We start from the raw sequence: 21,388 nt of genomic DNA, 5'->3' as shown, positions 1-21,388 counted from the left end.
TCATGAAAACCCTTTGGGGCAGTGTTAGGACAGCCATCTCTCTCCCCAGGGCAGCAGCAAAGTCCAGGCATTTGGTGAAACTGCCTGGAACAATTGGACCTGTAGGGTGGACCAAAGTTCTAGATTATAGCCTGTGTGATAGAGGCAACAGGTCCCGGCTCTGAACCCTGCCCTGTGTTACTTTTTTGAGTCTCATTGGAGTCTGGAGTGCATCACTTAAGTCTGAGTTCTGTGCTGTCTAGAAAACGTTACACTAGGCACCTCCCTTTACAGAGCCACTGGCTTGTAAGCAAACTGGCAAGATCCAGGCAGTGGAGACAATCTGTAGATTTGGCCTGGTCTGTGACCTAGTATTACCTCCACATGTGTATCCATGAACAAGTCTTTTTCAGTGTCTCTAAGCCTGTTTTCTCATCTATTAGGAAAAAAGCAGAGGGAGCAACAGAAATATTGCTCATCTCATAAGGTCATTGTTATGATTAAATATATAAACAGGTCCAAAAAAGGCAAGAAGAAAAGACGCTATGCACCTGGGATTCACAGGACAGACAACTTGTCATTGGCAAACGTCCTGAACTGCCTCTGTTACACAGCACTAATCTTCCCAGATGTCACTGCTCTCTATGCCCTTCAGGAAGTCTGAACTATTTACCCTGGTGTTCAAGCCAGCCATGGCTGGCACTAAGTTTCTCTGACAACCTTAGCTTCAATAGCCTACCTGACACCACACACTCTTGCCAAAATAAGACAGATTGTCCCCCATGTTCTCCTTTGCCTCAACCATGCACTTCTGTACTTTTCTCTTGTCTCATCCGTGTCCCCTCCCAACCCAATCCACACCCTCATGCAATCTCTTGTCTAGGAAACTCTCCAGACCTGCTCTGCCTTCAAAGCAGTAAGGATTCATTGCTGTCTCCCAGTGTCACTGACCATTCAGTGATAGTTATGCCTAGGTGGGGAGGAAGACTATGTAACCACTGGCAATAAAATTACATTTTAAGAATTGAGCGAATGGAAATCAAACAATATAGTTATTAGTTTACTGTAATATAGATTACATTAAGGAGGCTCTACTACCTGAAAATACCTCAGCTTAATCAAAGTGACTGAAATGCAACCAAAGAAAGCTATGACCTAAGACAGTATGGGCCTATTGAAAAAGTATGTGAACTCTTAAGTAATGGTCTACACAGAGTTTAGTCGACTTGGGGGCTGTATAATTCAAATATGCCAGAAAATCCATGACCCAGAGGAAATAAAATCTTTTCCAAGATATGCAGCTACTATTTACTTTGATTGAAGCCTGAACCAAAGAGGCTTCTTACAAACTCATTTTCCTCAGCATCTTGGGGAAAAGAGAAGCCACCACTGTAGCTATGTTCTTCATATTTATACTTCTAATTATAAAGTGGGGAAGACTTCAGTTAAGTCCCAGTTGACTAAACACACACATATTCATCTTTGATCTCTCTGAAGTCCTTTAACAGTACAGTAATTTTTTAAAAGGCATAAAGCCACCAGAACAAGACAAATAAGAAAGGAGATAAGAGCAACAAAATTTTAGAAGCTAGAAGGCAAAACAAAACAAAACCAAGTGAACTGACTCTGGTAGCCAGCTACTGGGACAGCAAAGAGGTCAAGGTAGAGCTCTGTTCCCATATCAGCAGGCCCGGAGGGCCTTAAACTGCAGGGACTGGACCAACATGTTCTTCTGGCTGTGGAACAAAGGTGGAAATACAAACAAGAGGCTGACTGAAAGCTTGTTTATGAAGCAATCAATCTCAGATCCCCTTCTCTATTGTGGTAAACTCCTCAGCCTGGCAAAAGGCAGAAGAGATTTATTCTCTACAAAGGGCAGAACAAAGGCTGCTTGAATGGGAGGACATAGACAGGCCAGAGTACACACTGACAACCTGTCTTCAGGACACTGGCAGTCCAACATGAGTCTTTTAGGGAAGAGACTTTTATGGGAACCATGGCTCTGGCTCATAGTCTATTAGTCTTAAGGTGATGGAAGGGTGTAAGAGATCATGGTACAATGCCTCTCAACTGGAAGTGGAGAAGAACAAGTAGTCTTGTCTCAAGGGAACATTTGACAATGTCTGGAGACGTTTTTTGTTTTGTTTTGTTTTGTTTTTGTCGGTTGTGAGGCTTGAACTCTGGGCCTGGGCACTGCCCCTGAGCTTTTTTGCTCAAGCCAAGTGCTGTACCACTGAGTCACAGTGCTACTTCCAGTTTTCTGGTGGTTAACTGGAGGTAAGAGTTTCAGTGACTTTTCCTGCCCAGGCTGGCTTTGGACCACAATCCTCCAATCTCAGCCTCCTGAATAGCTAAGATTACAGGCGTGAGCCACCAGTACCTGTTCTAGAGACTTTTTTTTTTTTTTTTTTTTTTTGGGTCCGGTCGTGGGGCCTGAACTCTGGGTCTGGGCGCTGTCCCTCAGCTCTTCAGCTCAAGGCTAGTGCTTTACCACTTGAGCCATAGCGCCACTTCCGGCTTTTTTCTTTTTGCTTATGTGGTGCTGAGGAATCGAACCCAGGGCCTCAGGCATGCAAGGCAAGCACTCTACCACTGAGCCACCTTCCTAGCCCGACTAGAGACATTTTTGATGATCACAGCTGAGAAGAAGGGCTAGTACCATCTAGTGAGTAGAACACATTCTATAGTACGTAAGACAGCCCCTCGCCCCAATAAAGAAAAGTCCACCTCAAACTATCATCAGTGGTAAGTTGAAAGACGGAATGAACAGGAAGACCAGTGTCAACCAGCCCCATGCACATATGTCTCTAATGCCTATAAGTGTCATTCTTGTAAATCTGAGGAAATCTCAGAAAATGCCAAGCTACCCATCATGAAAGGCAGAGATATGAAGGGAGACAACTTTGAAAGAATAACAAGACAGACAAGCAAGAAAACAAGGTTCATTCCAAGGGTCAAAATATACTTACAAAAGACCATCTTTGAAGTAACATGGACATTGGACTTACTAGACTCTAATTATCTAAATTCAATTATTCCATAACATATATAGTAGCCTTCCTTTATCTCCAAGGGAATCTATATCAAGACTCTCAGGAAATACATGAAATTGTACATCGCACTGACCCTCTTTATATATTATATATACATATCTATGATAAAGTTTAATTTATACATCAGGGCACAGTAAGAGATTAATAATAATGAACATTAAAGTAGAATGATACGCTGTTTTTTTAAAAAAAAACTTTAAAGAATTACCATAAATATCCTTAGAGAAATTACAGAAGGTTCTCCATCCCAAACAAAAACAACAGGATAATGAAAAAAAAAGAAACATCTAGAGAACAAAAAAGGTTCTTGGACATTAAAATTAGAATCAATCTTTTTTTTTCCTTTATGGTACTAAGGTTTTGGATTCAGGTCCTAATACATGCTAGACAAGTATTCCACCACTTAAGCCATGCCTCCAGCCCTTTGGTTTTACTTGTTTTTCAAATAGGGTCTCTTACATTTTGTCCAGCCAGACATGGACTGCAATCTTTCTATCATTAAAGACTTGAGCTACCACCTCAGGCTTGTTTTTGAGATAGGATCTCACTAACATTTTTTCCCCCCAGGGATGGCCTGCAACCATGATCTCTGTCTGTCTCCAAAGCATCTGACATTGCAGGCAGAATTGCTTGAAAGAGACAAAGACAGAGGAAGAAAGAGAGAGAAAGGGTCTATAGATCTTTAACTCATATTTCTGGCATGGGGAGCAAGAAATACTTTTGTTTTTTTGTATCTCCCTAGTTTATATTATTATACTATAATAAGTCCTTTCTAAAATGTGTGTGTGTGTGTGTGTGTGTGAGAGAGAGAGAGAGAGAGAGAGAGAGAGAGAGAGAGAGAGGAAGCTGGAAAGAAAGAGAAAGTCAAAATTGAAGATATTTTAAAACAGAGCACAAGAACAGACACAAAGAGAATTAAAGTGTAAGAAAATGCAAGAACCATTCTAAGAACTCCAGTCTTTAAATCTAGGGTCACAGAAGTGAAGTAACAGGAAGTGAAGAAGTCAAAGACATAAACCAAGAACATTTCCCAGAACCAAACGACATTAGTTTCTATTTTGCAAGGGCTCACAGTAGCCAGTTACACTCTACTATACAGACTGCCTGCTGCGAAACAGCTAGACGATAAAAGAACATCAGATGTTCCTATTTTCTATTGGATAGAAAAAGCTAGAAGATTGTAGCACAATACCTTTGGAATTCTGAAGAAAAAAAATCCAATCAATTTTCAAACTGTCAGTCATGTATGAATAGTAATAAGAAATATTTTCAAACAGACCAAGTGTCAAAAAACTTGCCCACAATCTTTTCTCAGGAAATGAATAAAGTTTACCCTACATCAAGTGAGAAAGTAAAGGAAGAAGACAGAGGATCCTGAACACAGGGGCATAATTAAGTGACAGTGACAAAATCTGAATAAAGATGAAGATAAATCCAGGGGAAGCAGCTGTACAGCTGGTACAAGGCACCAACCTGACAGGAGCAGGTAGGAAGGCTCAGGAGGGGTCTCCTAGAAGAAAATGGCAGAATACCAGACATCTCTGATTCCATGGGAGGAAAGGCAAGTGCAAAATATCCAGATACACAGTGGAAAGTAAACAAGGAAAGAAAGAAGGTAATCATTAACCCCAAATAAACACAAAGGGATTCAAGAGGAAAAAAATAATTATTATAATACAATACCTGGCTCAGCTGTGACCACAGAATCATAAAATATAAACATTGACCCTTAGTTAGACTGAAATTATGATACAGCTCTTAGAAAGAGTGCAATAGAATTAGAGATATATGTGAAAGAGAGCAAAAGTCTCGTTTTGCGTGGTGTGAAATCAAGAGAGGGTTTCATTACTGAAATAAGCAGTTGGGAGTAGAAAGCGATGTCTCAGGAGCATGGGACCTGCCTTTTCTGTAGGGGGAAGAGAACTTTTGTTTCTTCATAAAAGGATCTTTAAACTGTCAGCACTATAACTTTCACAAACATAAAATGACTTTTAAAAAATTATATTTTCATTATCTTTAAGTAGCTGTACAAAGGAGTTACCTTTCAACAAAGCAGTTTATCAGAACATCTTGATTGATATCACCCCTTTCATCATTCTCCCCCATCTTCCCAACCCATTCTGACTTTTAAAAAACATGGAAAAAAGAGAATAAACAAGTACATTTCTAAAAACATTCAGTATCACCACCTAGAACAAATTACTGTGTGTGTGTTGGTACTGGGGCTTGAATTTAGAACCTAGGCATTCATTGTCCCTTAGTTTCTTTGATCAAGAATGGTGTTCTACCACTTGAGCCACAGCTCCACTTCCAATGTTTTGGTGGTTAATTGGAGATAAGAGTTTCACAAACTTTTCTGCCCGAGTTGGCTTTGAACCTCGATCCTCAGATTTCAACCTCCTGAGAAGCTAGGGTTACAGGCATGAACCACTAGCTCCTGGCTCACAAATCACTTTTTAACATTTTCACTATGTTGCTCTAATTCTTCTCCTCTCTATTATATATGTGAATATCTTCAGAGTTGTAATCATGATATATGTGTGTATAGCTTTAACTCATGCATTTTCAAACTTAACACATAATTAGCCTTTTATATTTCTTTATATATTTGTTGAAAGCATTTTTAATGGCTATTAGTCTAATGTATATCATTCTATGACTTAACAATTGCTTTTTCACTATACATCAATGTACTTGTGTAAGTTATCATTATAACACTGTGAAGAATATAATTTTATGTAAATATGAATGTTTTCTTGACATAAATTCATAGAAATGGATCACTATAAATTCAAGGCACTTTGCCAAATTAACCTTCAAACTGGTTGGGTCAGTTTTCACTCCCAACAACAGGCAGAACAGCAACTTTTCTGCATCCTGGCTGTCAATATTTCCTATCTTGTCCAATTTGATAGAGTGAAAGTTTTTTTTTAATGTCTTTGTACAGTGTTTTCATTGGCTATTTATTTCTCTGCTTTTGGAACTATGAGGAGTTTATCCACTTTTGTGGATTCTACACTAGGGCCTATGGACTGGTGATGCATAAATTTCTCCAGTAACACCATTTCGGAATGGGAGGCTGCTCTATAGAAACCCAGTCTATTTGGAAGAACCTGGCCAAAAAAACAGGTCATGAGCCATCTTTATGACAATGTTCATTTTCCCATTTTTACAGCATGTTGCATTTTCTACCCATTTCAGTCAGTTATACACATTTTCTCCTCTCAGTGGACTTTATAAACCACTTCTACAAGGAATGAACACTAACAGATGGATCTGGGTTCCTCAACTCACCTGTGCTTAGCAGATATGCATACATTTGATGGATAGATAGGACAAGCACATGAGAGACCATTAAGAGTCATAATGGTGGAGAGGAAGAGGGAGTCCAGCCCTACTCCTACTTGCTTAAGAAAGCAGAACTCTAATGCCTTACAGACCTGAACATGGTCCCCCTAGTGTGCGCCAGAGTGGGCATGGAGGAAAGATTGATAAAAGGAGTAAGAAAAAAAATCCACTTGGCTCAAGCAGGTACCCTAGCTAGTTTGGAGGTAAACACTAGGGGTTCATGGTTCAAAGCCAGTCTGGGCAGAAAAGTTCATGAAATTCCATCTCAACCAATGGCCAAGCATGCGGCATGTGTCTGTCATCCTGTGACACGGGGAAGCAAAAATAGAGGGATCCCATCCCATCCCTGGGCATAAAGTGAGACCCTACCCCCAAATAACCATTGTGAAAAGGGACTTAATGGAAAAGAGGTGTGGCTCATGTGACAGAACGCCTGTCTTGCAAGCTAAAGCTCCGGGTTCAATTCTCAGTATCATCAAAAAAAGAAAAAGGAAATTAAAATTCTGCCATAAAGGAATAAAATATTAATACTTTTTCCAGGGAGGGGAGCAGGTACCTAGGATTAAACTCAGGGCTTTGCACTTGCTCAGCTTGCTTGCTCAGATGGTTCTTTATCACTTGAACTACGCCTCCAGCTTGGCTTTTTGGTGGTAACTTTTGGGGATGGAGTCTAATCTTCTGGATCTCAGCCTCCTGAGTAGCTGGGATTACAGTCATGAGTTGCTAGCTAAAATAGCAATACTTGATATATCACAGATTAACCTTGAAAGCATTATGATAAATGAAAGAAACCAGACACAAAAGAGCAAATATTGTATGCTTCCATTTACATGAAGTACCCAGAAAAGGCAAACCCATGAAATAGGAAGTAGATCAGTGGTTGCCAAGGATGGGAGGAAGGGAAAAGCAGAGTTGACTGTTAAAACTCAAAGGGTTTCTTTGGGTGGTAATAAAAAAATGGCTAGTCACGTGCCAATAGCTCATATATGTAATCCTAGCTACTCAATGTGACTCTTAGCTCCAATTAACCAGCAAAATGCCTGAAGTGGAGCTGTGGCTCAAGTGGTACAGTACCAGTCTTGAGTGAAAAAGTTAAGGGATAGCACCCAGGCCCTGAGGTCAAGCCCCAGTACACACACACACACACACACACACACACACACACACACACACACACACACACACACAGACACACACACACACACACACACACACACACACACACACACACAAATGGCCTGTGAATTAGATCTTAACTTTTTTAAAGGAAGAGGAAACATGTATATCATCAATTTGATCATGACAAATGTCCCTGACCAGCTCCAATTTACTGATATTTCTATCACCTATTTGGCTACAAGGTAAGGCTAAGCAGTCATCCCTCCTACCTCCTCCCCTCCTCCCCACCTATCATAGGTGGTCATAGGCCATGCTGGAGGCATACGTGCCATAAAGCAGAATGAAAGATTCCCACAGGTCTAGACTTGCTAGAGAACAATTCATACTCACAGCCCAATATTTTATCCAAATAGACCTGGCAGACTTTCTGCTAATGAGCTCCACAGTGAGTCCCATTGTGTTCAAATGGACAATGCATTAAAACCGCCACCTATAACCTGATTTTAAAGCTTTTCAATAATGTCTAGACATGGAGAAATCTCCTTCTAAATGACAAAGCCACTATGGCAGTGATGTAGGATGATTCCTTTCCACAATCATCTTGCCAACAAGCTCTCAGATCCAAATATACCCAGTTCCTTGGGGCCTCCAAATTTTGTGCAAAGTGCTATGTGTCACATGCAGCCTCCTCTCAAGGGACTCACAATCTTCATGCTAGATTTTGGCCAAGAGTCGATTTACTTCGTTAAATAAATTAGTTTAAGAGAAAGAACAACCTCGAGAGGGGAGGAGGCCATGTGGGGCCGGGACTCAGACATTCTCACCTTTCTAAATGAAGCCTGGATGAGGACCTGAAGCTCAGCCTGCTGGGCAAAGCCCAGTCCTTAAAGAAGAGATCCTTCCTCCTCTGTCCCCTCTTCACTCCAGGCCCCTCCTCATGCCTCCAGGGCCAAGGAGGCCATTAGAAACACCTGCAGGTAATACCAGTTATCCCTGACCTGCTGGCTGAGCAGGACAGCCTTTGAAATTAAGCAGGAGTAAGTAGAATTTTAATTGAGCTGGATGGTCAGAATTAAATGCTCTCTCAGTGGTAGCTTTGAGTTGGTTCATTTATAATCCCAGCCATCACACCATTTGAAAGAGGATGGTTTCTCTAGACTAGAATAAGTTTGAAAAGAAAGAAAGAAAGAAAAGAGCGAAGAAAGAAAGCACTTGGAAGGGAAAGGAGAGAAGAGAATGGAGGCAGAAGAAGACACAGCACAGAACACTTGGGTGGGCCAAGGAAAGAACAGTAACTGCCTAGGTGGGTGATCTAACACACAGCTCCTTTTCTGCCTCCAGCTAGTCCTTGTAACCTGTCTGAGGAGTTTAACAATGGCCCATCTGACACTTTGGAACTAACTGGGCACAAATCAAAGCACCATCCTACTTAGGCACAGGGCCTGACACTACCCAGCGTGCTAACTTCAGCCGTGGTGACCAGGGTATATCTCTCTGGCTTCTTAAGATACAATGGTTTGATATTTAAGCCTCATCAAGGAATACCTACAGTGCTTACTCAATATATACCCTTCAGCCAAGACAACATACTTATAGAACTAACAGCGACTCATAAAATCCTGTCCACATTTCCTCATAACAGTACCTTAGCCCATCTTCACAGATGTTCTGATTCTTCCCAGAAAAAATATGCTAACATGTTAAAACATGGAAAGAGTTAAAAGTGCCTTGCACCCTTGAGAACCATGTGTATGTAAAACTGTACAGAGGACGGTGCAGGTGGTTTGCACCAAGCACACAAGTATCTTAGTAAGTCAGACATTTTTGCCTACATTAAAATAATCTGAAGAGCCTGGAAAAAACAGAGATCTGCTAGAACTTTTAATTTGGGACATCTGGGTTGGAGCCAAAGAATCTGGACGCCTTACAAGTTCCAGGAGATCAGTATGGGCTGGAGGACACTTTGAAAACCAGGGCAGGAATTCAGATCCTGGCTGTCCATGTGGGAATCTAAGGTAGGTACGTTCTCTTTCTGGAGAGCCCTTCCTCCACTTCACTCTTCTTAGCAGTTCAACTGCTGGAAGAACAGACTCCAGCCTCAGGAACAGGCTCTACTCTTCCCATCACTGAGTGTCTCCTCAACCCCTTACCATAACATACTCTGAGGACTTGTGCCTGATCCAACTTGCAACCTCTACCAGGCCCCAACCAAGATATGGTGCTCAGTGAATGTTTTCTAAGTGAATGGAGTAATGCTCTCATCTAGGCTTGATAGCCACCACAGGAAACAGTCCAATGATATGGAAATCCATGAACAAGTGGGTGGCAATGGGGTTGGAGGCTAATAATAAAAACAGGAGGTAGTGTAGTAGGAAGATTTGGGATATATTCAGGGAATATTCAGGTAAAAGTGCTAGGGATCAAACCCAGGGGGTCTTATACATGCTAACTAGACAAATGCTTGACACCCACTCTTTCTTTCTCTCTCTCTCTCTCCTTTTAAAATTTTTCAGTGGTAGAATGATCTCAAGGCCTCTGCATGCTAAGCAGGTGCTCTACTACTTGAGTTACACCCACAGCCCAAGACAAGACACATTTCTGAAGAGGCAGTTTTCCCCCATATAAGAAAACTCTTAACAGAAGGTAAGGAAAAGCCTGTGTAGTACCTATGGGATAGAAAAGACACCTGTCACTTGCAAGTAATTTCCAAACTGCACCAAGCCTCTTCCACACTCTCACTCCAGGCATGCCCTTTCAAGAAAGTGATGTGATTTATGGGCAAATTAACAAAACAGCATCACTTTACAAGGGGCAAGTGTTTACAAGAGCCATTATAGCAACCGCCCCAATGGAATCCTACAGAAACTACTGCACCAAACTCTTCTATGTAGAAAAGCCATATGGTCAGAATGTACTTTTTGCATGAAATGTCCAACAATGGAATCTGTGTCCGCTAAGGCATTCGTTATGGCCAAGCTGATTAGCATAAGTTAACGCCAAGAACTCAAGACTTAGAGACCAGAGCCCTGCCTTGGGATCTTGGCTTTGTTACCAGCCATGTGGCTTGGAGCAAGTCACCTAACCACTCTCAGCCAGGAAAATGAGACAAATACCACTATGACTCCAGGAGCAGGAATGAGACCCCAGGGAGGCAGCAGATCTTGTGCTCTGCACTCTCTGAAAATGTCATTTGTGACGAGTGTGTGACACGTAAGCCCCTAAGTCTATCCTTACCTAGGACAAGGGATCTGGAGACACAGCTGATTCAAATCTCCACCAGTCACTTGAAAAGAAACAATGACGACAATAGAGGTCTCCTCCCCCACTTTCTTTACTTTCTATTAAGATCAACAAACATTAATACGTCTCTAATTACTATGTTGTCAGTCACAGGGTGAAAAGCTCCCTAATTTAGTTATCGAGCCTCCTCCTTGCGTTGACACTGATAGCAGGCCCATAAAGGCACATGAGGGACACCCCCCAACTTCCCTCCCCACACTGCTTTGCCTATAGTACCTAATAAGAGCTTGTGCATGCACCCCCCTGCCTGCATGACCTCATTTAGTGTCATGCTTCTTAATTATTTCACGGAAAGGAGTTTCTGTATTCAACACACTTGGGGTAGGTGCAGGGGCCCCCCAGTGTGACTGAGAAGATTTTGCTTATGTCCCAGACCCCACCATCTACCACCCTAAGCTTAGATACAATTCCTCCTCTGGGAAGTGGGAAACTCTAATTTAGTCCCAAACTATACAAGGAGGTATTCTTGTCATTCCATTGTCTGGATAGAAACAGGTTGCAGAAGGCCAAGCCTCCTTCTGGAAGTGGGAGAGCCAGGGCTGGCCCAGCAGCTCTATGTGGGGCCTTCGCTGGCAGCCAGTGATCTCCTGCCTCCTGTCTCTCCTTGCAGCCTAGAACTTCATAGTAGTTCCTCCCACAACTTCCTTCCATCTAGGACTCTGTAGCACTCAGTATCCCATGAGTTGTTCAGTTGTGAGGAAGACCTTCCCATGGTCTGTTCACCCTCAGAAGGCTAGAACTCAGAGCCAGAGCCAAACCAACATCACTGGAACCAAAAGCTGCCCTGGGCCATTACTTTGAGCTACTTCCAGGTCATGTGGGGTCACTACCCACATAATATATAATCTTTATTTCTACCTTGCAAGGTAGAACTTGTCTTCCTATCTCACACAGAAAGAGACTCACAGGAGGAGTTGGCTGACCAATAGACCCAGCTACGAAGAAGTTACATCATGGATCCTTGAAGCCAGCTGGCTCTGTGTAGGGGCAAAAACAATAGACTCCAAATACCTATAATGGTCTTTGGCTCTTGGAGACTTTTATGGAGAAGCAAAGTTTTTCTGGAAGAGGGGTTGTGCAATATTACTTGCAATATTACTTGCAACAATACCCCCAGTCACTGTTCAGCCTTTAGTAGAAGAAGTTGACAGCTGGATATGCACGAACTCATTTTATGATATATTCATTGCAGGTACCCAGCACGTAATAGGCACTGGGCCGGGTGCTGGGGCAGAAGAAGACTCAGTCCCCTGTGGTCCTGGAATGCAGACAGCAAGTAGCAGTGGTCCCAGAGCATTCTACCACAGGAACCCTGCCACCTGCAGGCCTCCCTGCACACAGAGCAGCTGCACCAGACACTGAAAGAGGAACACTGGATAAGAAATGTATCTTGCCCATGTAATTGTAACCCCTCTGTACAGTATTTTCACAATAAAAAAAATCAAAAAAAAAAAAAAGAAAGAGGAACACTGAACTGCTGAGAATAAAAAACCCACAAACAACAGCATCAACAACAAAACCACTCCTGACCCAAGCAGGCCAAATTAGTGCAAACCCAAGCCTCTCAGAGTTTCAGGAAATTCAGCCTACCATGGGCTTGTAGGTCAGTGTTTTAAAAGTCAAGTATGATCTTTTGTTTGGTTTCTTTGCCTCTTGCTCCTTCTTACAGCACAGCTATTCTGCATCTGAGCCTCTCCGTAGGGTAGCGCCCACTGCTGCCAAGACACGTCCTTGCTAGAAACTGATACCCCTTGGAAAGCTGCCTTGTTTTTCTTTGTTTTAATACTATGAGATCTCATCTCTTGAAACTCCAATTCCACAACAAAACCACCCAAGTCCCCTTCTCAGAAGGCCTCTGACCCATGAAGTTTAAGATAATGTTTCGTACTTTTTCCTATCACAGCAGGGACTTGAGATGTAGCTCAGTGCTACAGTAATGCCACAGTGCTTGCCTAGCAAGGACAGCCTTCCTTGGAGCTAGGGCTGCTTCAGTATATCATGCACACACAAACAGCAAATGGCAACGTGTATCTTGTACCCCGAGTCTCCCCAGAAGGGATGGGCCACAGTCTTGGCACTCTGGTTAGCCCTCATGCCTGGTGTATCTGATAGGAAGCTTTGGTTTACAAAGTAGACATGTCAACCAAACTCCAGAAGAACCATGATAGAGAAAGCAGATAGAATCAAAAGGGGATGAGCAGAGCTGAGGTACAATCTAAAACCAATCAGAGTCAGTGGGCACAGCCCCCCGGTTCCTGTCCTTGTCTGTTAGCCCATCCCAAACTGACATTAAGGTCACAAAGAGGGGATGACAGCATTCTACACAGCAAAGGTTGGGTGTGGACAAAGGCTGTCCACAGTTTCAACCCAGAGGAGGAAAACCTGCATTCCTGGGTGATGCAGTACAAGATGGAGATATAAATAGCTTCTAAGAAGGTTAGCAAAATGCACAGATGAGAAATTTACTGCAGGTTACTAAGGGAAACCAGGATGCTCAGTGCCAGCATCACCTGTTGTGGCTAATATTTGGAAGGATCCCTGGGCTCGTCCTAGGCGAGGCTGCAGGAACCTAGGGTCTGGCACCCTATGTTTCTCCAAAGTTGGAAAACCACCTCCTGACTGACATTTCTGTCTGGTTCCTACAAACTCATTCATTTCTATTTTCTTCCTTTAGCCAGTGTGTCTGGAAGAAAGTGTGTACAAGCCCAGCCTGGAAAAGCATCAGTAGCCATAACTGTCTCTTTCCCCCTTCCTGGTTATATTGGGCCCTCGGGTGCTGCCCCAAGAAATGCAGAAGGAGGGGCCTGGCCCAGCTGCTTAGGGAAGAGTCCTTATGTTAGAGGAAGTGCCCCTCTGGACATCCAGAGGGCTACAGCTGCTAGGTTATGTCAAGTGTGAAACAAATCTCACTTGTCACTGAAAAAGTTTCCCCAGGGGACACTGGAGTAAAGGATATTTATAGCTCTCATGTATGCATACCTGAACTCGTGTGTTTAAGTTAACAAACATAGCAACCGCATGCTCACAGCATACATATGGACGTTCCACACTAGGACAGTGGCTAAATCTGGAATTCTAGGGATCTCATACTCACTCCAACACATATCCTCCTGAGTACAGGTATTCTGAGACCCCAGGATAAACTGGGCTTCAATGTTTCCCTCTTCAGGGTATCAAGTTCTGCTTTCCTGCCAAAGATTAAGAGATCAGACTGGAGCCTGCAGCTAGAGAGCAGCTTGCCAGGCAGCTCCCTGCCGGCTTGTCTGGGCAGAGAGTTTGTCCCACCTCTCTTTGCTCCAAACAGTGCAGAGCAGGCAGACAATCTACCTCTCCAAACCTGGCCTGAGCAGACAGCAACGGAGCTGTTGTAAAAGCTACAATGCAAAGGAGAAGCTTCACTAAGGCCTAGGAAGGAAGCCAGACCTCCCCAGAAGGCTTCCAGTAAGAAGGAAGGTGCTTCTACAACTCCCACTCCAAACTGTCACACTGCTCCTGGACCACCCAAAAGCTCATCCAAGAGAGGAGAGCATTTCCTCTGACAGCAATGCTTATTAGATGAGCTGAGACATTGAAGGATGTTCCAAAGCTTAGCACATGACAAGAACTGAGTTCCAACAAGCTCTAGTACTCTCACTCTTCCCCCTCTCCCTCCTCCTCTCTCTCCCCTCTGTTCTAATAGCAGCAGAGGTCAGCTTGCTGTAGGAGGCAAAAGGTCATCTGCAATATTCCCTTAATGTCCTTTGATTCCTAATATATAAATTGGACAAGTAATGATTGTGGTTGGATAGGGTCATCAAAAAGGCCATGCACTAGAGAGGCCAACCAGAGGAAGGGTGCTGTTATGTTATTTAATAAGTACAGCAGGTATCCATGTGTACGGGTAAACATGGGGAGAAGCAAGCATTTTCCAGTGCTCAGAGCTTTCTGCTCTTTCTCTTACCTAAACTAAGCCCCTATAAATGCCCCTTTACTTCTCAAGTCCTACATAAAACTCTTAGCTATTTCTCTGGCATTAATGAATTGTAGAATCTAAATGCTGATTTCATCCACACTTCTGCTGAAAACATTCAAGAGTATGGTCTTCCAGTGGGTTCAACAACCTCCAGGCATAATATACTGTCCTCTTCCACCCGTGACAGCCCCCCAATTCCTCACAGTGGAGTATAATTTCTAGTAACATCCCTTACATATCTACCACATGCATCAAACAGTATCAGCTGCTTTTCCATAGGCTGAAGAATTTAAGACAGCAACTCTGTAGCATAAATCCCCCCAAACCACATTATTATTACAAAGACGGTAAAGAACAGTTAGAACCACACAATTAGTACAATAAAATGGAGATTAGATTCTATAACTCATGTATGAGAAAAGGGAGGACAAGAGGTGAATTAATGCAGCAGTGATACTCACTAGATACTATGTTGAAAATGAACTATACAACTTAAAATGAACTATACAATTTGTGGGGGATGGGGGAGGGAGGGAAAAAAACTAGAAGAAAATGAGGAAAGAGGTAACACTGTTCAAAAAGAAATGTACTCATTACCTGACTTTTCTAACTGGAACCCCTCTGTACATTACCTTTACAATTAAAAAACAAAACCCATGTGTGGCTTTTCTCTGCTACCCATCTAGAGACTGACAGATTAGATGGTAGGCAGGTAGGTACATGGATAGAGTACATACATACATACGTGCATTCATGTGTTTATGTATTATTTACCATTGTTGTTACTATACAAGGAATCTGTTATCAATTCATAGAGGTTTTTGTTTGTTTTTTGTTCATTTTTGTTTGTTTGTTTGTTTTTGTCAGTCCTGGGGCTTTAACTCAGGGCGTGGGCCCAGGCCCTGAGCCTCTTCGTACTTAAGGCCAGCACTCTACCACTTGAGCCACAGCACCATTTCTGGCTTTTTCTGTGTTGTTTATTGGAGATAGGAGTCTCACAGACTTTTCTGCCCTGGCAGGCTTCGAACCATGATCCTCAGATTTCAGCTTCCTGAGTAGCTAGGATTACAGGTGTGAGCTATCGGCACCTGGCCACAGGGGTTCTTAAGTACTCAAATATAATACAGAAATCTATCTAAGACATATGAATAAGCATAACACTGTTGCCTAAGCTGACATCAGCTGTGGCAGATCCCTATTTCTTAAATTTATTCTTTTGTACTACCCAAAAGCTTAGCATAGTACTATATGCACAAAGGACATTTGTCATTCTGTCTCATTATGGGTAATTTTGCTTATTAGTAATAAGAGATGAATTATTACTAGCTGATCAAAACCCAAAAGTCATAGCAACTGGGAGAAACGTGAAGGGAACTAATTTGGGCAAGGAGAGTAGCTGTCCCATCGCTGGGTAAAAAACAGTAATATTGGAGTCTTCTATTGATCCTGCTTGTTGTATTTCTTATGCTAACTGGAAAAGTGATGATGGCTCTGTGAATGGGCTCAACTTTAGGTAGTCTTTAAGACTGAAGTTCTCCTATCTCAGAATGGCTGTGAAGATTCCAGGGTCTACATCTAAGTGCATACAAATAATGCCACCGATTTAGAGGGCTTCCCAGCACCTCCCATGACTAAAGCAGACTTAGATCCAGGTTGTAAACCCAGCAGCACTTCTTAGCAGCTGTGTGACCAAAGGCAAGCAACCTAGCTTCTCTGAGCCCATTTCCTTGTCTACAAAAATGCAAGCTACCTATCATTACAAGGCTGTTTTATGGAGTAAATAAAGTAGTATTCGCATGTGGTTGTCCCACTCCAAATATGCAGATGGGGCTTGGGAAATAGTTGGATCTGAGTTGCATAGAACAGCTCTGACACACACATGTCCAGCCGAATAGGGTGCTTGGTCAAAAACATTATTTGGATAAGTAAATACAGAAAGAAGAGGCAGTAAGAGAAGTTCAAATTAGAGACTTTAAAAATGGTTTTTTATTATAAAAATACTGTATAGAGGGGTTACAGTTACATGAGCAAGGTAATGAGTATATTTCCTATCAAGCATTGTTGCCTCCTCCTTTGTTTTTCCCCTACCATCTCTTCCCTCCCACCTCTACAAGTACCCCCCTCCCACAGGCCTAATTGTAAAGTTCATTTTTCAACATAGTGTCTTATATATTTCATTGTTACAATGCGTCAACCTGTAACCCTATTTAAGCATTTTGTTTTTTTCCCTTACCCTCCCCAAATTAGAGAAATGTATATACAAGATGCAGGGTATCGACATCAAATACAGTGAGAACGGGGGTTATATTGCGAGGGAGGAACATACAAAGAAACAAAAAAAATCACATGGTACATTATAAACACATTAGAAGAAAGAAAGCAAACATCATTTGTGTCCCTATCTTGGGGTTCATTTCACTTAACATCATCTTATCTGGACATATGTACATAGCTTTTGACCTTTTCTGCTTGTCCTAGCCATATACTAGTTATTGCAAATAAGGGAAACCATGGGACCTATGTTTCTTTGGGCCTGGCTTACTTCACTTAATATAATTTTTTTCAAGTCTTTCCATTTCCTAACAAATGGGGGTAGTGTCATTCTTTCTGATGGAGGCACAGAATTCCATTGTATATATATACACCACATTTTCTTGATCCATTCATCTACTGAGGGGCATCTGGGTTGGTTCCATACCTTAGCTATGGTGAATAATGCTGCAATAAACATGGTTGTGCTGGTAGCTTTAGTATAGTCTTGTTTGTGATCATTTGGGTAAATGCCCCCCAAATCATCCTCTTTTTAACCAATAATAACCAATAATGTCAACCTCTTATTTATCAAGTGTACTTGCTACTTAAAAGTTGTTCTGATTTGACTGGGTAAGTTCTGCCAAAACTGGCCATGGAAAGCTGAGAACTAACCACATGTACTTGAGCCAGTTTGGTGATAGGGGTGGGTGGTCTCTGGCATCGTGAACTGCCAGTAGATGTCCATCCTCAGATGTTCCTCTAACTTAACAGTTCAGAAGCCAATGCTACATCAAGGTACCCCACCCCCTGTAACAAACCATTTTTAGAATCTAACACAATCTGAGAACCACAATTCTGAAAGCCAAATCTAGACATGCTACAAAGAGCAGCACTCCCTTTACTGAGTACCAAGTATGTGCTATGCTCAGTGCTGAGAATCTAGCATACACAGTCTGTGTGTTTGTGTGTGCATGTCTGTGTGAGGAGAGGGATATTACCCCTCTCTACAGATGGGAAACTCAATTAACTGGACTTCCCCCAAAGTGACTCTCCAAGCCCTCCAACTGTTAACATGTCTTCAGGGACACAAGTCAGCATGGCACACAGAAATGTCATTCTTTCAGGTCAAATCATAGAGCTGGATTCTGTAAGACTTCATCACATGAAATCTGAGCTCAAGAGTAAAAAGTGGGTCTAGAAAGAGCGATGAACCAGGACAAGGAGATAGGAAAAAAAAAAAAAAAAGAAAAAAAAAAAGCCCTTAGTCCTACAGGAGAAGTACAACCTGGCCACTTCTGATTTGTAAACATTAGCCAGAAGCTGCAGTGGGAAGTGTTCATTTTCTTTCAATTTAATAACCTCTCCAAAGAAAACCCAAAGTCACCTGCCTTCCTGGAGGGAGGGGGGGGGAGATAAAAAGCTCTTCCTGGAGGATTCACCCTGTACCCCTAACCTTTTCCTATCCCACTCTAGGGAGTGGCTGAATGGTTGTTATTTCTTTTCTTTTTCCCTGCAGTCCTCTGGTAACACCACAAATTACGTTTTCAGGGACTGGAGTCCCAGAGTGCAATGATGTTGTAATAAACATAACCAGGACCAAATGCCTTCCCATCATGTTAGATGATGCCATTTCCTACCAATCAGGCTCCTCGGGCAGGCAGACCACTCACCAATGAGAGACCAGACTGAGGCTGTGAGGGGGAGACCTGGTCATCTGCAACTAAAAATAAGGACGCTTCACCATTGGCTACTGCCACTTTGCAACAGGAGTTGGGACCACACAGAAGGACCCACACAGGCACAAACTTTCACTTATCAGAGGTTCACAGTGCTGGGCTGCATTTGTTTTGTTTTGTTTTCATAATTTGCTGACTTGAGAAAAAGACCTAACCCAGAGGGCTCTTGTGGAAGACAGATCCTCCCACTTAGACACCTCAATTTCCCCAGACCGTTCAGAGCCACACGGAATTGAGGAAAGGGAGGAGGGTTGGCCAGAGGCCCGGGCACTCACCTGTCCGGCTGTGTCATAGAGTCCCAGGAGGTACTGCTTGCCCCCAACGGTGACGCTGACTGCAAGGACAGAAGTGGGGGCGGGGAGAGAGGCTCACAGTGACCGGGGCTCCGGGACGGTTTCACTCCTACCCAAACCCTCCTCTCCCCCACCCTGCTGGAGTCATGTGGGCACTCTCCGGAAATGTCACCCCCTTTTTCTTTGTGTCCACCTCACTGGGAAGTGGTCTGAAATCGAGGTGTGATGTAGCCCCCCCTCCCCAGCTGTCCACCCTTTTCTCCTCGCCAGTCCCCAGAGCTACGTCTGGCCTGGTACCCTGAAATCTCTCTCTCTGCCCCCCTCCCCAGCCCCCGTGTCTTGGGGCAAGAGGGGAGGAGGCTGCGGGAAGGTCAGGGGCGCGGGGCTGGGGGGAACTGGGGTGTCCCGGAGGAGCAGGGGCCCGCGGCCAGGGGAGGTCCGGGACAGCGCTTCGAGGCAGGGCTGCCAGGCGGAGGGCGCAGCGGGGGAGTGGTTGGGAGCGCGCTCCGGGGAGGCGGCGAGGGGGGCTCCACCAAAGTTGCTCCAAAGTTCCCGGCCCGGGGAGCAGCCCCTTAGTCAGCATTCCGAGCCTTACCTGCGTAGTGGTCGAAGACGGTGGGCACGTACTCCTCGGGGAAGGCGTCGTTGGCATAGCTCATGAGCAGGCACGTCTTGCCCACCGCCCCGTCGCCGACCACCACGCACTTGAGCATCAGAGCGCCGGGCCCGTGAGCCATGCTGCGGCCGGCCGGCCTCCGGGCATGGTCTCCCCGGAGCCCCCGCCCCGGCCCCGGGCTCAGCCCCAGCCCGCTTGGGGGCTCCGCCGCCGTCGCCGCTCGGCGCAGCAGGGCCGCCCCCCCGGCCCCATGCAGCGACGCCCCTCGCGGGAGGGGAGGGGGCGGCGGGCCCGGGGCGCGGCTGCCGCCTCGGTCGCTGCCCAGATCCCCGCCCTGGCCCCGGTCCCCGCGCCCGCCCGCAGCCCCCGCCACCCGGCGCCCGCGCCCTCTCCCCGGCCCGGCCTCCCCTGGAGGATCCGCTGGATCATAAGACTGTCGGGCCCCGGGGGGGAGACGGCAACTTCGGGGAGGGCAGCGGAGGGGAGGGGCCAGGCGGCTCTCCCCGCCCCGCGCTGGCCCGGGCCCCCGCCCGGCTCGGCCCGGGAGGAGGGCGGGCCCCGGCGCCTCCCCCGAGTGCGGGCCGCCTACCCGGCTCCCGCGCCCGCGCGCCCGCGCCCGCCGGTCCCCGCGACCCCGCCCCGCTGCAGCCGCGGAGCCCTGCGGCTCAGCCCAGCTCGAGTCCCAGCGAGGCGGGCGCGGAGGGGCGGGCAGGAGGAGCGCACGCAGCGCGGGGGGCGGGGGGGCGCGCGGAAGGGGGAGGGGCCTGGGGGAGGGGGTCGGCGGGGAACGCTCGCCGGGAGCCGAGGGCTCGTCGCGAAAGTGCCCGCAGCGCCCGGAAGCGTCCACAGGCCCCGATGCTGGGGGAAGATGCGGAGGCCTCGCGCGGGGCGGAGGGGGGGGGGCCAAGACGACTTCAGCGATGACGCAATAGCCAGGCGAATTTATTCACGTACATCTAAACTCCACCCGGAAGGCCAGGGCCATCCTGGGAGCCGCTAAGTGCACATCGGAACTGGAAAATCAGGAAGAAAGCAAGGCCAAGAGGGTTCAAAAAACAACAGCAGCCACAACTGGAGAGGAGCGCGGAGTGGCGTGGGAGTGGGGCGGGCCGAGCTGCCAAGCGGGGAGTCCTGGTCCTGCGCGATCGCGCATCGCCGCCCCACGCCTGGCGATCGTTTTCCTGGGAAACTGAAAAGCTAAGGGAGACAACATCGTGTTGAGCCACTGAAGCACCCTCTGAGCAGTCACAAAAAAAAAATGATCCCTGTGGGCTTGGGGCTGGACGATGTACCTGTGCTCCCCCTGGAGGCGACATTCTCCGAGGCCCCCTTTTGGTCCCAAGTGTCCAAAGTAGTCGGTTGAGATCCCTGAGAAGTGTTAGAACACCACAGCTCTAAGATTTGGCCTGTGATCCAGGCAGCAACCCCGATCCCCGCTGTCTGGCAAAGACTGGAAACATCACGGTCTGGCTAGGGCCAAGAACCCTGCATTGAACCTCGGGCATTGAGGCGAGGACGCCCTCCACACAGGCACCGCACCCCATCTCTAACTTGCTGACCGGAGGGAAATCGTTTCCTCTCATCGATTCACGCCAGCAGAAAATGCTGTGTGGAAAGACAGCAGGTGTAGAGGTCAGTAGGACCCTCCCTTAGGTTCTAGGTGAGGAAAAGGTTTCCAGCTACTGGTGGTGTTCACAGACTTGAAGCACATTGGAGGAAATGCCCATGTTAAGTCTTCA

The 21,388-nt window shown here is 45.4% G+C and overlaps 1 protein-coding gene across 2 annotated transcripts in view; it reads right to left on the bottom strand.

Moving 5' to 3' along the window:
* Nucleotides 1–19,975, bottom strand: part of Rhoq (ras homolog family member Q) — a 42,061-nt gene extending 22,086 nt beyond the window's left edge. The window contains exons 1-2 of one of the 2 annotated variants that reach the window (XM_070025522.1): nt 19,629–19,975; nt 19,016–19,074 (exon numbers count right to left, since the gene is read on the bottom strand). In XM_070025522.1, the coding sequence (XP_069881623.1) occupies nt 19,016–19,074; nt 19,629–19,770 (201 nt within the window). In that variant the 5' untranslated portion in view covers nt 19,771–19,975. Of the gene's footprint in view, nt 1–4,505; nt 4,587–19,015; nt 19,075–19,628 lie in introns of those variants that run through there. The other variant, XM_070025523.1, reaches the window with a different exon arrangement.
* Nucleotides 19,976–21,388: the final 1,413 nt, after the last annotated feature.

Source organism: Dipodomys merriami, unplaced genomic scaffold (assembly GCF_024711535.1).
Source record: "Dipodomys merriami isolate MVZ:Mamm:240054 unplaced genomic scaffold, mDipMer1.0.p SCAF_17, whole genome shotgun sequence".
Classification (NCBI taxonomy): domain Eukaryota; kingdom Metazoa; phylum Chordata; class Mammalia; order Rodentia; family Heteromyidae; genus Dipodomys; species Dipodomys merriami.
This window is presented reverse-complemented; position numbering and strand designations above follow the sequence as displayed.